This window comes from Rattus rattus, chromosome 1 (genome assembly GCF_011064425.1).
Source record: "Rattus rattus isolate New Zealand chromosome 1, Rrattus_CSIRO_v1, whole genome shotgun sequence".
Classification (NCBI taxonomy): Eukaryota; Metazoa; Chordata; class Mammalia; order Rodentia; family Muridae; genus Rattus; species Rattus rattus.
In genome coordinates this window covers 35,048,204-35,065,690 of record NC_046154.1, presented here as the reverse complement: position 1 = coordinate 35,065,690, position 17,487 = coordinate 35,048,204, and the positions used below count along the sequence as shown (strand labels likewise).

The following is a 17,487-nucleotide window of genomic DNA, read 5'->3' as shown; positions in this document are numbered from 1 at the left end:
CTGTGACCAGAGGCAGTTCCCTCTCTGGGCAGCAGGCTTCTCTCATGGGGTCCTCTGTCCATCCTTCCCCATGTTCTACCGGGCGGTCACCTCCGTCTGCTCACAGACTTCTCTGCCCACATCCCCTCTGCTTTAGATGGATTTTAACCGCTCTACAGAGGCTCATTCAGGGAGCCGGCCACACTTCATAGCACCCTCTGTCATGACTGAGGCTGACCACCCAAGCCCGAATTCTGAAGAAAGGGAAATTTGATTTTCCCAGGTCATCTTTTTCAAGCCAGTCACACAGATCCAAATTACTGGGATGGATTTTCTTTTATGTAGACAAAACACAACACACACACACACACACACACACACACACACACCACATACACACACACACACACACACACACACACACACACACACACACACACACACACACACACACACACACACACAATCCAGCCAAACCTGGAAAAGGCTACATCTGAACTTACTTCCCCAACCTTTTTTAATTCCCCCTCTCTTTTGCCCAAGTCCACCCTACTGCTCTTTTCCAGGGTAGATATCTCTATTCGCTCCAAATAAAGGGTGGCACCCAAAGGGATCCCATCTGAGCTCGGTTTGCTGAGCAGGTGAGTTCTCTGGGATTACTTACAGATGCGTGGGTGAGCATTACTTACAGGGATCTGAGCAACTCTGGAAACCACATCACCAAAAAGCCCAGCATGGGTGCTGACTCAAGAAAACGGCAACATTGGAGTTCCCCGTGTGACCTGCAGGCAGCTACACCACCGAAAGGACCCCCTCTCCCAGCAGAGGGTTGCTTGATATTCATATAATTAGAAGGTGACCCCTAAATCTTTAAAATTCCCTGGGCTTCTTGAATCTCGTGAGTTTCTTGTGCCCCAAAGCCTCCCAAGAAGGAATGTTTCAATCAGGAGGAAATCCCTACAGAACGAAGTTTGCTTGGCTCCTTCTAGACATGGCGGAGGCTGGACAGAGCTCCACTCCGTCCTGGGTTCCAGGCGAAGGACCCTCACCACCACCACCAACCACCTACCACCACTCAGCTAAACCAATGTTTTTCAGGCATCTCCAATTCATGTCTGAGGGATGGCTGTACCTTGAGGCAGATAGTTCAGAGTTCCGCACCAACGTGAATAATATCCTGAAATGCTAGGCTAAAATTCTTTGGGTCCCAGACCCCATTTCTCCCTTCTCTTCCTCCAGCTACCTACAACTTTAACCACCCCAAACTCAGGACGCGGGGCTTGGAAATGCACGCCCCCTGCTGGCCAACAGAGGAGCCGACATGAACCCGGTTTCGGAGTCCCTTGAAATCACTCTTGACTGCGTCGCCCACTAGGCGAGCATACATCGCCCTAGATTCAAGAGCTCCTTCGCCTGTGTGTGTGTAAGAACTGTGACCCACACTTCCCCCTACACGTAACCAGGCTCCCGGTTCTTTAACGGAGCTGTCCAACACTTCGCGGGGTCCAGGGATAGACTGGAATTTGGAGAAAGGCGACGGATCACGCAGGGTCCGATGCTGGCCTCTGATGGGGTTAGGGACAGCTTTTAGTTTGGAGGAGGGCTTACCTATTTATTTCCTTCTTTGGGAATTACCGGGTTAGGAGGGGAAAATGTTAGGCTTCCTTTTCTCTCGGTGCCCTTGAGCTTCATCCCCACAATCCCGAATCCGCAGTACCCTACAAGCCTGACTCCACTCGGCCTGCTCCAGAAAGCAGACTGCACCTGCTCCCATTTGCTTCAAACCTGGGTCGAGGAATCAGAGTTCCCCTAAATGTCAAGCGGGCGGCTTGGACCTGACAGTCCCCCACCTCCGGCGGGCGGGGCGGGCTCACTCGCACTCCCTCCCGGCCCTGCCCGCCTGCCTCTCCCACCCGGGACGCGCCTCCCTCCCTCGGCTCAGTTCCTTGAGCTCCCTGTCTCCGACGCTGTCTTCTCCCGCCGGGCCGGAGCGGATCCGAGCCGTAGCATGGAACCAAGACAGCCCCCGGAGGCCCGAGAACCCGGGCCAGGGGCAGAGACCGCCGCGGTGCCGCGCTGGGAGGAAGCCAAGACGTTCTATGACAATCTCTCGCCCAAGAAGAAACCCAAATCGGTAAAAGCAGGGCTTGGATTTGGGGGAACACGGGAAGGGCCACTTCCAGGGAAGGGGTCTCAAGCCCTCTGGGAAGGGACTTGTGGAGCCCCTCCCGAAGGTGACACGGCTTCTTGGCCCCAGAATGTGCCCAGCAGTTGGCTAGGGCTCCAGTTTATTTTGGGAGCTCTACTATAGTGACAGTGGCTTCCCTCTCCCCCGCCCCCATCCCGGGTTCAGGTTTTACTCCAGAATACCCCTCCCCCATGCTGTCATCAGGGCCTATCCGTTCCCGGCGCTGGCAGCCTGAACGCGCAGCGCGGACCGCACTTGTTGGAAGAGCTGGTCAGCAACCCCCAGCAGCTGCTCGGCTCTGGGAACCCGGCTGCTCTCTGGGCTCTTAGGTCTCCTCCATCTATGCAGCCAGCTCAGCTTCCAGACCCAAGCCTCGGCGTTTGGGCTCTAACTGCAGATCCGGACCCTGGGGAATCAGGTCGGTCTCCCCGCATCTTAAAGGGCCGGTGACTTGCTCCAGACTCAGGGCTTCGCTCCCAGGCTCTGAGCTACCAACGCAGGGCTTTGCACCTTAGACATTGCTTCTGATCTCAATGGTGGCATCAGCCCTTTGCAACTTCACACAGAGGCAAGCATTCCGCTTCCTCTATTGGGCAAGTTCATGATACCCTAGAGTAGTTCACGCCTCTCTGCCTTAGACCCAGGAACTTGGGCAAGGGATTGAGGATAGAAGTTCACCCAGAAGGCATTACACAAAGGCCTCCAGTCTGACCTTAAAGCATCCCACTGCTTCAGGACAACACTTTACCCAGGAGGCCACTCCATCCTCAGTTACCTCTAGGCCTTGGCTCATCCTGGTGACAGAGATCGTAAGTTGTGGCCTGCCTGTCTCAGGAGTTTGGAGTGTGCCCACAGAGGCTCTAGAGATGGTGGATTCTCAGGTAAAAGATCCTACAAGCTGTGGGAGCACTGGGGAGGGGGGTGACTGCCACCAGGAAGGCTTTTGAATTGATCTTAAAGCTTCAGTGGGTGGGACCTCCTGGGAGAAGGGGTTGGGGAGGGGGATTGAGTGAAAAGCAAGGAGCTGTCTTTGAAGCTCAAGACTTGTTCAGAATCCATACTAGGAGGGAAATGCAGGATCATTGGGGGAAGTGTTACAAGGACTCAAAAGGCTCCCAGCCCAGAGACAGCTCTGACCGAGTGAAAGCGCCTGGACCTTATGTAGTGGGGTTGAGGCTTTCATGCTGGGTTCTGTGGAACCCTGTGTCTCAGGCAGTCTTCAGACCTGTGAATCTAATTTCTTTCTCCTTAGAAAAATACTTTAAATATTTGTGGGGGGAAAAAGCAGTTCTTCCCATGTTCAAGTATTAAGGTGTGCAAATGGGACTCTCTCAGAACTGTGCAGAAACATAAAAATAAATTTTTACTGGATACGAAGTTTCTTAAGTCTGTGGTAGTGCCCTAACTCCTGCTTTCAAATGTATTGCTGTCCAAACTGTTGGGATTTTGTTGTTGTTTTGTTTGTTTGTTTGTTTGTTTAAGATTTATTTATTTATTTTATGTGAGTACACTGTCGCTCTCTTCAGACACACCAGAAGAGGGCGTCAGATCCCATTACAGAGGGTTGTGAGCCACCATGTGGTTGCTGGGAATTGAACTCAGGACCTCTGGAAGAGCAGTCAGTGCTCTTAACCGCTGAGCCATCTCTCTGGTCCCCAAAGTGTTGTTTTATTGATTAGTTTTGTAACAAATACATCCATCTAGACGCGTAGATATGAGCTGAACTGTCAAATACCCTTACAGCAATTGTATATTTGGCTTACCCATGTGGCGGGGTTCTGCCTAAAAATTCACTTGACTAAATGGTCAACTTACCTTTAAAAATATGAACATCGGGGTTGGAGATTTAGCTCAGTGGTAGAGCGCTTGCCTAGGAAGCGCAAGGCCCTGGGTTCGATCCCCAGCTCCGAAAAAAAAAAAAAAATGAACATCATAATGGAACTGTTGCAGGATCCTTTTTTAAAAAATTATTATTCTTTAGCAGGATTAACTTGGTTCTACTTTCATTTTATGAAGAGCACACTGGGCTGTTTATCTGGTGGATTGGAAAGGGCGAGTCTGGCAGCAGCCACGCTGATGAGATAGCAAAGCTGGAGTAATAATGTCTGGGCCCGAGGATGGGGAGGAGAGACTGCTGGGAAACAGGAGAGAACCTTCGATGTTCAAAAATCCGCTTCCTTCCCTGAGCATCAGAGAACCAGGCCATGGTCGGTCACAGCCCCTTCGTCAGGCCTTGAACCCTGGTCTGATTAGGTGAAGCTCCCAACCCCATCTTTCTTGTCACAGCTCCTCCTTCCACAGGCTATTTTGGGGGTTGTAAGCCTCATGGGCCCCATCAGGGCCTGGCCTGGCCTGGCCTCATTTTCATTCCCAAGAGCTTGAGTAAAATATTTAACCTAGTGAAGGCCATCAGAGACCCTCACCTCTTGGGGTCAGAGGCCTTCACCCAGAGCTATCCTATCCTCGTCTCCCCCAGCATCCCTCCTATGTCTTTCCAGAAATAACAGCTTTGGCTACATTCCTACTTGAGTGCAGTAGAGAGATTGTTGGTCTAAATGGGAGCTCCCCAGGCAGGCCGGTGGGGCTGGGCTGCCCTCTGTTAACTCTTCCGCCCTTACCCCAAAGCCACAGCGATCAGCTTAAACCCTGAGAGCTCGCAAGACCGTGGTTCCCTACAGCTCAGTACTCCCAAGTTGACCCAGTCCCTAGCCTGGAATGGACTTTCTGACTTGGGTGCACACATGGTTTGGATGATAAGAATCCTGCAAGGCACAAGGGCTCGGCGGGATCCAGGCTCTGGACAGATACTGATTTTTCAGACCCATTTGGAGGCTGGACAACCTAAGGGACTTGTGTTCCCGAGGCCCCTCTCGGCTATGTTGTAGCAGAGTGACTTGGGTAGGAGACAGAATTCTGTCCTGGGGACTGTCATTTTTCAAGGGAAGAGTATCCCGTCATGAAACCCCACAATATTCGGATACAGTGTTTTTTGTCATTTCTTTCAAACATGGAAAAGGAGGCTGGGATGTGTCTAGGCAAGTGGTTAAAGCAAAAGGTGGAGGCCTCTGGGAGGATCATATCATATCAAGGACAGAGGCCAAACTAGAGGCTAGAGGCTAGAGACTTGAGATCTCATCTTGACTTTTTGCGTGAGCAATACCCTGACCCTCTTTCCTCGTCCGTGAGGGAAAAGCACACACTGCAGGGGCCAAGGCAATCGAGACATGTTTCTTGCAATGGTCAGGAGCAGGATCTGAGAGAGTCTGGTTGACTCTCCTAAAGGAAACCCAAGGCCAGCAGCGTGTCAAGGCTGTGGGACAGAAGGTCAAGAGCAAGGCTGGATGCATGGCCTGGACCAGATTCAGACCCTGTCTGAAGTGGATGGAGGAAAATGTCTCTGCAGGAATGGCAGCTCTGTCCCTAAGGTTCCCAAGTGCTGATGGGGTTGAGAAATGCCCAGCCGAGAACACGCCAGCACACAGGTGATCAGAAACTGGCAAAAGCCTTTGGCTGCGCTCCAGCAGAGGGTTTTCTTCTACTGGCCCCCACCGGCCACCTGCACAATCTTGGTTAGAGTTAAGAGGCAAATACGAGTTGTGGCCAGCTACACAACTGTGTGGAAATTTTTGTTTTTTTCATTCCTATTCTGAGAGGCTCTGAGGCTTCACTGGCCATTATCTACAGGAAACTGCTTAAATTCATTAAAATTAAATCAGTTTAGGGACCAGGAAATGTCTCTGTCAGTTGAGCATCAGCGCACAAGCACAAGGAACCTGAGTTTGGCTCTCCAGCAGCTTCGTGAAAACCATGTGTGACTGTGTGCATGATTGAGCCGATGGGGACAGATCTCTGGAGCCCAGAGCCCACTGGCCAGCCAGTACCACCAGTCAACATGCTCTGGGATCAGTGAGAGACCCTGCCTCAAAAAAATACAGTAGAGAGTAGTAGGAGAAGACACCTGCCATCCACTGCTGGGCTCCACACACAAGCCTGCGCTCACACATACACACATTTTTTTAAGCGAGTGAAATTAAAACTGAAACCTTCATCATCACCAGTCACATCTGAAGTTACGACACAGCCACAGAGCACAGTTTATAGAGCATTTCCATAAAGTCCTGTCTTCCAGAGCTGTCCAGGTCACAGAGAAGTGCTATCAGCGTGTTCCCTGAACACGCATACTCTGATTTCTCCAGAGATGAGGAGGGTCCAGCGGCTGTCCTCATGGCACGCTCCTCTCCTTGTCTTCTCAAAGATACCATGAATATCTGCATGGATGATCCAGAAACTCTTTGGGAACAGAAATCAAACCTATCCTGCTTTCCAATGTCTCCAGCATAGCATCACTCAATGTTGCCAATCAACTGGACCTCGCCGCGGGTTGAATACGTCACCCCCAAGATTATCGTGAACAAGCATAATGTTAGGTCCACTTACAGGTCTTGGCTTCAATTTGAGACCCTCTCTCCTCACCTGTAAACCAGGAATCATGACCCTAGGACTGTCCCACTCACAAAGAAGTGGTGTCCGTGAGTTTCCTGCACACCCATATTCTGATAATCCCCAGAAATCGATCAGGGTCCAGCTGCTGTCCATGGCGGCAGGCTCCTCATTCCATCCTATGTAGGTCAGGTGTGTTGGTCCATTTGGGTTACTGTATCACAGTGCCACACACTGGGCAATTAACTCATTAACACTCTAAACAATACAGATGTCTTTCTTTTTTTTTATTTTGTCTTTTTTTTTTCTTCCCGGGAGCTGAGGATCGAACCCAGGGCCTTGTGCTTGCTAGGCAAGTGCTCTACCACTGAGCTAAATCCCCAACCCCACAGATGTCTTTCTTACAGTTGCGAAGGTTGGGTGTCCAAAATTAAGGAGCCAAAAGATTGGGATCCTCTTCCTCACTTAAAGTTGTAAGTTTCTCACTGTGTCTTCACATGGCAGAATGGTCAAGGCAAACTCTGGTATCTTTTTTTCTAAGAAAAGACCTAAGCACTCCCAAGGGCCATGCCCTTTAATGCTATCTCTTTCAGGGTTAGAGTTCAACATGAGATTGGGGGGGGGATACATTCAGATATAGCAGCCGAGAAGCATTGCTAAGACCCTCTTGCGAGGACTCCCTTTGGAATCCAGGCCCCTACCTATCCTGGGTTCATCTATACTCTCTCCCCTGCCCTTGCCTCTGCTCACTTTCTGAAGGCTTTTGGGTTCACTGATCCTTGTGGTCTCTTTCTTCAAGGACTTTCCCAAAGGCTAATGACTTCCTCTCCCCTAATGACTTCTTCTGAAGGCCAGTTACCACCGAGACCTTGCCTCTACCTTCTGTCACTGATGCCCATCCTTTTGCCTCTTAGTTCTGTTTGCTTGTCCTCTCCCCCATCCTCTGATGATCTCTGAGGACAGGAGTTATATCTTCTGACCAGAATCCTTCCTCAGCAGAGCTAGGTGAAGGCAAACTCCATAGAGGAACCAACTGAAGTGGAGTTACAGAGCGAGAGCATGAGATAACGGGACAGAGGGGAAAGGATATTTCTTATACACAGTAAGCAAAGGGAGCACCATGTTCAAGAGTCTAAGGGCAAGGGAACGGTGTGCAAAACTGCGAGCAAGGTAAGGTTGCGCAAAGCTGGGGAGGGAAGCCGAGGGAATAAAGGAAGTAGAGGTCTGTTGCAAAGGACTTCTTGCTCTGTAGGAAAGGCTGTCTGCGTGATTCTGCACCACTGGAGAAGCAAGCTGTAGGTATGCCTGCACCTTAGGAGGCTCCTCTGGCAATTTGAAGAGGATGAGAGGTCGTGGTGGGCTGGGCGCTGGAAGAGAAGAAAGAAGGGGGTAGGTTCCAAGCACGGGTGGCTTAGACCATTGGTCGGTGAGGAAGCAAATGGGGAGAGAGGGGGCAGCGAAGGTTGACTTCCTGGCTCTGGTTGTCTGATCATGAAGTGGTGATCTGGATGAGTAGACGGTGGAGCCCAGCACAAGATGAGGAAAGTGGGAAGAGCCGGGTTTGGGGTGAGGGGATTGAGCCCCAGGCACTGTAAGCTGGAGTGCTTGCTGGTTGACTGGGGCAGTTAGATATGTGAATCTCGAGCTCAGCTCGGGAAACAGACCCAGGCTGGAGATATTTTTTTCTTATATAATTACTGTGTTTCTGGGCTCTAATTTCTTCCTGAGGGCATGCAGCCTTTTTCATAATGGAAACCATTTGGGAGTCATCTCCATGTAGCCATACTTTGGCTACATACATTGTACTCATTTTTCTCTGGTGTCCAGATGGCCAACAATACCTCAAGCTCCCCAGGGGCATGCCCCTCCCTCCCATCACACTCCTAAATAGAGAACCAGTCTCCAGCACGGTCCAGACCAGAGTCTGCCTCTGTCCGAGCAGAGCCTCCGCCTTCCCCACATTCCAGGGTCCAGGAGAAGCTTGCACAGGTGCACCTGGCTTGGGATGAGTCTGGGTGACAGTCTGTCACACTGTTCCTCTTACAGCCAAAGCCTCAGAATGCGGTCACCATCGCAGTGTCCTCCAGAGCCTTGTTCCGAATGGATGAGGAACAGAGGATCTACACGGAGCAGGGTGTAGAGGAGTACGTCCGATACCAGCTGGAGCATGAGAACCAGCCCTTCAGCCCTGGGCCCGCCTTCCCCTTTGTAAAGGTGAGGGGGTAGTTCCTGAAATGAACCACAGGATGCCTTTGTCAGAAGCTCTGCCTGGCAGAGGCAATAATCCCATGACTAGGGGACCGAGCCTTTGTGGGAAGAGGCCACCCTACTCTGGACAGATAGAGCCGCAGGCTGGGTAACCAGTTGGAGAAGCTGTCCTTCTTCGTCCCCCTTTAAGGAAATGCCTCTGAGTAGTGAGCACCCTATCCAGTGGTGGAAAACGCCATTAGCATGTGGTGGAGTGCACAGATCTCATTCTACCAAGTCACTCTCGAGCCTCCCCTCTCCTTTCTCACTGCATCCCTGACCACCGACTCCACTCATCAATCACCCGGATGCTGACTAGAGATTGCTGTCTCCCTGCCAGGCCCTGGAGGCTGTGAACAAGCAACTTCGAGAGCTGTACCCCGATAGCGAAGATATCTTTGACATCGTCCTCATGACCAACAACCATGCTCAGGTGGGGGTTCGCCTCATCAACAGCATCAACCATTACGGTAAGCATGAGGCGGATGATCATGGGACGCCCTACCACCCGCGGGAGGTCACACTGCCGCAGGGTCAGGCTGGGTTCGGCTATCCTGGTTAGGACAGCCATCCTAACCCCAGCACTGTGCTGCTAACCTGGCACTGTATTCCATTGTGTTGTATCTTTAACCCCAATCTTTTAAAACTAATAAGGCTTAGGTTGTAGTCCAACAGATAGAGTGCTTGCCCGGCAGGCAGAAAGTCCTGAGTTCAATCTCCAGTACTGCATAAAAACTAGCTACATTATTAGTACATGCATGTAATCCCTTCACTCGTGAGATGAGGCAGGAAAGTCCTCCTATGGCACATAGTGAGTTCAAGGTCAGCCTGAGATATATGAGAACCTGTTAACAAACAGACAAAAAGCAAAGAGCTGTGGGTGTGGCTTAATTGGTAGAATCCTTGCCTGGCATACATGAAGCCCTGGGTTGGATCCCCAGCACTGAATTAAAAAACGAATAGCAAAAAGGCATGGTAGTATAAAACTGTAATCCCAGAACCGTGGAGTCAGTGCCCTGGAGGCAGAGGAATCAGTAGTTTAAGCACATATTCAGATACCTGTGACCCTGTCTCAAAATACATACATACATATATACATGCATACATGCATATGTACAGACATAAATGCATTCATACATATATACATGCATGCATATATACACACAAACATGCATGCATACATACATATATACATACATAAATGCATTCATACATATATACATACATGCATGCATACATATACACATACATACATGCATGCATACATACATACAATACTGTAATTAATGCTGTGTGTCATGACACACAGCTTTAATCCAAACCCTCCAGAGGCAGAGGTAGGTGACCATCTGAGTTCAAGGCCAGCTTGCCTTATAAAGTGGGTTCCAGGACAGCCGAGAGCTACACAAAGAGAGACCTTGTCTAGAAAACCTGTAAAAAATGAAACAAACCAAACTGATTTGAAATGCTGCCAGTGTGAGGGTGCCGTCCCTGGCCAATTTCCGGCCACCCATGGTTGATCAACATAACTGGCTCATAAAATTCCTGAACATTTAATAACTGACTCTTAATAAACCGGCACAAGCCAGCTGCAGCCCTCACTGGACAGGCCCCACTCCCTGTGTAACTGGGAAAGGTGTTTACTGCCTCCACCCCTTAGTTTCTCTACTTGTAGGAGACCAACAAGCTTCGCAAGGCTCACGGAGACTCGGAGCAGTTCAGAGTGAAAGGGTGCTTCTCCTTTAAGTCCAGTTAGGAATGAAAGCACTGAGTCCCTCAGAGCAAGCTTCCAGTGAGGGAGCCCATTCTTGTTTCCAGGACGACTTAGAACCACAGGGCAGAGAGGAAAATTGGACTTAGAAAGGCCAGAATCTAAGTCTTGGCATCTCTCTTGGGCTTGTGTTCTCCCCGGACCTCAATGTCCTTCTTTAGCAAGCTTAGTCCTTTGCTGTCATCTGTAACTGAAGTTCCAGGAAATCTGAATAGTCCCAGGCACTCTTCTGGCTTCCACAGGGACCAGGCATGCACAGGATGCAGAGGTACATGCCGGGAAAACTCCCAAACACAAAAAAGGGGAAACCATGGACTGGAGAGATGGCTGAGCAGTTAAGAGCACTGGCTGCTCTTTCAGAGGATCCACGTCCTCTGGGGGTTCACTTCCCAGCACCCCAGTGGCAGCTCACAACTGTGTGTAACTCCAGTTCCAGGGAATCTGACACCTTCACACAGACATATGTGCATGTGAAACACCCATGCACATAAAAGTAATGAAGTCATCTTTTTTTAAATAGGAGAAACCACCAGCACCAACCCATCCACATTTACAGCTTTACAAGATCCCCTTTCAAGCAGACAACAACCCCGTTACACATGTATTATCTTAATTTACTTAATTTTGAGACAGGATCTTACTGTGTAGATCCCGAGGCCAGGCTAGTCTCAGACTGGAGAGCCTCTTGCCTTAACCTTGCCAGGGCTTTCAGACATTGCAGACAAGTACTACTACCCTTTGTTCCTGCCTCCCGGGTGCTGGGATTGAAAACATGTGCCAATGGACTTGGCTTCACTACCTTTGTAAAAAACCAAAACATGTGACTTTATGTACGTGTCTGCGTGTGTAGGCCAAACCACCCTGTATGGGCCCTTTGAAGGTTGGAAGAAGCATCAGATTCCTTGGAGCTAGAGTTACAGACAGTTGTGAGTTGCTCTGTGGGTGCTGAGAACTGAACTCGGGACCTCTGGACGGGCAGCCGGTGCTTTTAACCACTGAGCAATCTCCCCAGTTCCTACTTACTACTTTTTAATGTATTTCTTTATTTTGGGTTCTGGGAACGAAACTAGAATATAGTTCTGCGGGCTGTGTGTGTTCAATCACTGAACTACATACACCCTTGGTCTCCAATTGGCATTTTATTTTATTTTATTTTATTTTATTTTATTTTATTTTATTTTCGGAGCTGAGGACCGAACCCAGGGCTTTGCGCTTGCTAGGCAAGCGCTCTGCCACTGAGCTAAATCCCCAACCCCCAATTGGCTTTTTATAACACTGATTTCAGATCGCCGACCACGAGAGTAATGTTAACAATATTTAACCACCTGGAGGATAAGTGCTGAGAAGGGGTCAGACATTAACCCTTTAGGTTGTGGGCTGTGAGGAGAACGGCAGCCTGGTTTAAGGGACTTATGTAGTGATGGTAAGTGCCCGAGGATAGCAGCACTTGTCCGCCAGCAACTATTGCAAAGCTTTTGCAGATTTGGGAGGAAGCTACCCAGGTTGGATTCTGATTGGCTCAGCTGCGTCTAGAGTCTGCTCCTGTCCAATCAGCTATGACCAGGAAGATAGGGTCTCCAGTCCCGTGATTCCCTGACTGGGTGGAGATGCTATGGGCAGGTGTTTTCTCCCACTCCGTGATCATCTTATTTCCTTGATGAAGGATGGAGAGGCTTGGGTGAGGGAACGCTAGGCTGAAACAGAGTCACTCTGCTCCCTCACCGCTCAGTTCAAGCACAGAGAGACCATTATGGGGTATGAAGTTTGACCCCGGCCTCATCGGGGACTCTCTACCTCTCCACAGACCTGTTCATTGAGCGATTCTGCATGACAGGTGGGAATAGCCCCATCTGCTACCTCAAGGCCTACCACACCAACCTCTACTTGTCAGCCGATGCAGAAAAAGTGCGAGAAGCCATTGATGAGGGTAAGTCAGAATGAGGCGGGAGAATGCGGGAACACCTCCCCACACATAAAGGGGTCCCAGTGGTGAGAAACCTGCTGCCGGAGCTTTGAACAGACACTGGGGTTACCTAATCCTCTTCTTGCCTCCTCTCGCCCTGCAGTGCATGCTCATTGGCATCGCCTAGCCTCCGTTCCAATGGGAACTTTCCTTCCAGACCAGAAAGCCACTGCTTTCTAAGATCCCGCAGGGCTGACCAGAGTTCTGTTTCCTGTGTGGCTAGGAGACTTCTACCCATTACTGGGTCAATGAGAAAGAGGTAGCCCAGCCTGAGAGGAAACTTTCAAAATCAGTCATCTCCCAGAGAAGGGCTGGCCAGTGTTAAGGTGAGATTAGGGGACTCAACTACAAGGACTGGTAATGAGAAGTCCATTCCATGTGCCCCGTTCAAGGGAGCCCACAGAGGAGGAAAGACTGACTGCTCATTTGTCTGGATGTGTTCCCAGGATGAACACTCAGGGGTTCCTGTCAACTTCCCTCTTTTCTGTCTGTGGGGCTTTGTTTAACCAGGACCCAGAAGGCATCTCCCTAGACACATCACACTCTTTGGTTGAGATCTTGGGACAAGCTAACAGATAGGTGTGCCTCAGAGTAGTGGGGGCTCGGGTCCTCTTGGCATTAGGTTGACGGAGCTGAGAGGGTATGTAGTCTGACACTCAGGATTCGGTCCTACCCTGGTCATCCGTAGGCTAGTGAAGCTTCTGTGAGACCTGTACTGCTAGCTCTTCCCCAGAGCTCTGCGGAAGTCTACTTTTGTGGTGCTAGAGTCCTACCAAGGAGCAGGATAGAAGTGGCCGTTGGAGAAATGAAGACTGTTGAGGGAATTCACCTGACTGGAGCCTGGAGCTCTGGTCCCCAGAAAGAATATGTCCATTATCACATGTGGCTTATGCTGCCTCCTAGGACTAAACACACTATCTCACAGCCTGGGCCACAGTGACTTCAATGTACCCGCACGCTTAGTGGCTGTAGTCAGGGTGTCCACCTCCATCCACCCCCACTGCAGTCCGAGAGCTCACCCTCATACGGACCTGAAAGAACCTTAATTTTACTTTGGTCCTGAGGAGGTAGGTAACTTGGAATCAATTGTGAGGGAGTGACCACACCTACAGGCGTGCTTCCCTATCTGTTCTCCACGTAGGGTGAGGAACTCCAAACAGAACAGTGACGTAGGAGACCTGTGCTTCCAGCTAAGACTATTGCTCAGATGGTCCACACCAACATGGTCTTCAGTGTAATTCCCTCATCCTAGCTGATAAACAGCTCCTCAGTGCCCCTCCTAAGGGTGCCTCCAGAGCTCCCTACAGAGATATTAATGAGGTAGCCTTCAGCCATTGATAGGGACCCTCATGGTGCTTCCTCAGAGCCATAGCCGCTGCCTCCTAGGGCCAGTAACTGTGCCCTTCCAATTTATAAATGCTTTCAATGAGTCCTTGGTAGGCTTGCCCGTTAGTCCTGGTGCAACAAGGATAGCATAGAATACCTTCTGTGCCAAGGCTCAGACTATGTTCACCTCTCTCTGCCCAGGGATTGCAGCTGCCACCATCTTCAGCCCTAGCAAGGACGTGGTCGTGTCCCAGAGCCAGCTCCGCGTGGCCTTCGATGGGGACGCAGTACTTTTCTCCGATGAGTCAGAGCGCATTGTCAAGGCCCATGGGCTGGACAGATTCTTTGAGCATGAGAAGGCCCACGAGAACAAACCTTTGGCGCAGGTGCCACGCATTCCCAGAACTCCTGAGTAACTCCTCACTCCCCAGAACCTGGACTGGCCGGAATCCAAGGCCAAACCCAGGCTAAGTCCACACCCCACCAGGCCCTCTCCTACTAAGAACCAAGCCTCCTCTCTCCTTGGTTTTTCAAATCAAAGTTTCTCTGTGTAGGCGTGGGTGTCCTGGAACTTGCTTTGTAAACTAGACTGGCCTTGAACTCAGAGATCCACCTCCCTCTGCCTCCTGAGCTCTGAACCTCTCCCTCTTGGCTCCTTGCTCCTTTCATTGAGACCCCACCCCTTCACTAGGTCCCACCTCCTCACTCAAGTGCCGTGCTTCACCTCCTGGGTCTCCAGCATCTCTCCAAGCACCTCACCGAAGCCTTCCCTCACTCTCTGTTTTTATTCCTCCAAACGCTGTCTCAGGAACCCCCAGGCCCCATTCTGAATCTTGAACCCTCTCTAAAGTCCCAAGTCCCAACTCCACAAAAACCTCTGTCTGTCTCTCTGTCTCGTCTGTCTCTGTCCATCTCTGTCTCTCTGTCTCTCTGTCTCTCCCTCTCTCTTACACACACACACACACACACACACACACACACACACACACACACACTCCCCTCGTAATCCATTGTCCTTTCCCCGTGACCCTCAGCTCTCTCTTGGGATACCCTCCTGAGTAAGGCCCCATCCTGCCAGAAGCTCCTGCTTCCTCACTGAGAGACAAGAGGAGCTCCATGTTACACCATCATGGGGAGCGAGGGCTGTGGGTCCCCTTGGGCCACCTCTTGTCATTCCTTAAGTGGCTCAGGGAACCTCACCTGTCTGTGTGCGGGGTAAGGGGATTCCCTAGCTCCACTGGGAACTCCAGTCTGAGCTTTTACAGGAATGTGGGAGCCAGAGCAGTGCACTTTCCCACTAGGTGGTTAACAGAACGCAGCTTACTCCAGGTTCCTAAGCTAGGAAACCCTCCAAGCCTAGCAGGCTAGGTCCCTGGCTATGTCCTACACTCTGTACCATCCAGTTCTCTCCTCACATATCCTCAGTGGGCGCTTTCCCCTGACCCCAGAGCTTGATCCCCAGAGACACATATGCATCTGTCCACAGGCAGGCTCATAGTCAGTGGTTACACATCTGGCCCAGATGCTCCCAGACACAATGGAGTCTGTGCTGATTGGCTGATTGTGCCACCATTACTAGCTCATTCTTATTGCTTCTCTGCTGATGAGCACAGACCACACTTACAGAGCTGTAGGATGAATTGCTGTAGGCTACACGGACGGATATTCATAGCAACAGTTGCCCTGGTTATGGTTATTCTTTTTTTTTAAAGAGATTTATTTATTTATTATGTATACAATGTAGCCCGCATGTACACCATGGTCAGAAAAGGGCACCAGATCTCATTACAGATGGTTATGAGCCACCATGTGGTTGCTGGGAATTGAACTCAGGACCTCTGGAAGAGCAGACAGGGCTCTTAACCACTGAGCCATCTCTCCAGCCCGGTTATGGTTATTCTTGAACAGCCCTGATCACATTAAGACAGACCCCAGACTAAGGTACCTACAGCCCTGTATGCACACAGGAGCCAGATGGGGCAGACGGAAACTACCCAAGGATTTAGGGATTTCCCACCCCAACAGCCAATCACTGATGCTTTAGGACCAAAGGCAAAATGTTTAGGAGAGGTGAATTAATCAGCATCTCTGTTTCCTTTTCTCCACAGGGTCCCCTAAAGGGCTTCCTGGAAGCACTAGGTAGACTGCAAAAGAAATTCTACTCCAAAGGCCTGCGGCTGGAGTGCCCGATTCGCACTTACTTGGTGACAGCGCGCAGCGCTGCCAGTTCTGGAGCCCGGGCCCTTAAGACCCTACGTAGCTGGGGCCTGGAGACGGATGAGGCCTTATTCCTAGCTGGAGCACCCAAGGGCCCTCTTCTTGAGAAGATCCGCCCACACATCTTCTTTGATGACCAGATGTTTCACGTGGCCGGAGCTCAGGAGATGGGCACCGTGGCCGCCCACGTGCCTTACGGCGTAGCTCAGAATCCGCGGCGGGAAAAGCAGTCCCTAGGTCCACAGTAGCTGAGCTATCTTGCTCCAGGCCCTGTCACGTTTCTGAACCGCGGCTGGTGAACTTTTCTGGCTCCTCACTGTCCACCCTCCTGCATGCCGCACTCATCTCTCTGTACCAGGTACTCTTAGAACGTTTCGAAGACAGAGCCAGCAGTCTCGAAATCCCTCCTGGGCAAACATTGCCAGGACCCTGGCTAGAAAGCAGCACTCGGCAGAGTATCCTGGGTGTCAGAGAGAAACTGGTGGGACAGAGAGTCGTGTAGACAGAGAAGCCAGCATGCCTAAGGGCTTGGGATGAGAACTATCTCTAACGTAGTGCAAAGAACACTGTGTGAACGTGGGTAGATTTAACATCTAAAGCAGATCTGGCATGGATGCATGACTTAAGTTCCCCTTTTTCATAAGCCTTGGCATACTACCATTTTTTTGGGTGGCTTTCAATTTGTCCTTTAGCCAAAGAAGCTTGGTTTTATAAGATTGTGCACTAAATTAATCATTCAGTGCTGGGGCTGCTAGTACCCATGGCACCTGTGTGGGTTACAAAAGGACACTGTCTAAGTGAATGCATTACAAAACTAATGGCCCTTCCTTCCTCTGGCCCGAGCCGGGACATAGGCTAGATTCCAGCCCTTTGCCCCTCAACCCCGAAGCCCATCAAATGAGAAGTGTGCACAGTGTTGCACAGATTCTCTCTCGATAATTTTTTCATGTTTAGAAACCACTGCCCAAGGTGACCCTTTGCTTGCTGTGATTTGCTAACCTGAGCCGTGGAGAGCTGCTACATGCAAGGTGTTTGAAGAACTGAAGGGAGGAACGTCGCCCACATGCAGATTCTCCTCTAGCCAGCAGAGGGCACTGCAGGCTCTCTCTGAAGAAGGCTTCAGTGGCTCGCCAACTCTGGGTTTCCTTTGCCTCTAGCTTCAGGGCAAAGTTCAGTTAGTCCTGCCTGCCGGTCTCCTCAGCTCAGTCCTGGGTCTGCCAGTCATTTCCACCTGCCGTGCTGTAAGGAAGTTCTACTAACAGAGAGGGAACTCTAGCCCTAAATATGGAGAAACCACAGGCTCTAAAGCGAGTCGTTGTCCAGGCTGTGCCTGAGGTGTAGATGTGGGAAGTATCA

At 50.6% G+C, this 17,487-nt stretch overlaps 1 protein-coding gene across 2 annotated transcripts; it reads left to right on the top strand.

The window, feature by feature from the left end:
- Positions 1 to 1,926: 1,926 nt before the first annotated feature.
- On the top strand, positions 1,927 to 17,049 carry Nt5c1a (5'-nucleotidase, cytosolic IA). Of its 2 annotated transcripts, none has more exons than XM_032898663.1 (6): positions 1,927 to 2,113; positions 8,654 to 8,821; positions 9,195 to 9,324; positions 12,430 to 12,552; positions 14,116 to 14,300; positions 16,023 to 17,049. In XM_032898663.1, exons 1-6 carry the CDS (start codon positions 1,988 to 1,990, stop codon positions 16,377 to 16,379), a joined length of 1,089 nt encoding a protein of 362 aa, XP_032754554.1. In that variant the 5' UTR covers positions 1,927 to 1,987; the 3' UTR covers positions 16,380 to 17,049. The 2 variants fall into 2 exon arrangements, with proteins under 2 accessions (XP_032754554.1, XP_032754560.1); XM_032898669.1 differs by lacking the exon at positions 1,927 to 2,113 and adding an exon at positions 7,695 to 7,902.
- Positions 17,050 to 17,487: the final 438 nt, after the last annotated feature.

What these genes read in the sequence shown, in the direction of transcription:
- Nt5c1a (XM_032898663.1), top strand. Translation starts at nt 1,988, where the DNA reads ATGGAACCAAGACAGCCCCCGGAGGCCCGAGAACCCGGGCCAGGGGCA. An exon ending in CCAAGAAGAAACCCAAATCG is followed by an intron (nt 2,114 to 8,653) that starts GTAAAAGCAGGG and finishes TTCCTCTTACAG; the next exon opens with CCAAAGCCTCAGAATGCGGT. An exon ending in CCGCCTTCCCCTTTGTAAAG is followed by an intron (nt 8,822 to 9,194) that starts GTGAGGGGGTAG and finishes TCTCCCTGCCAG; the next exon opens with GCCCTGGAGGCTGTGAACAA.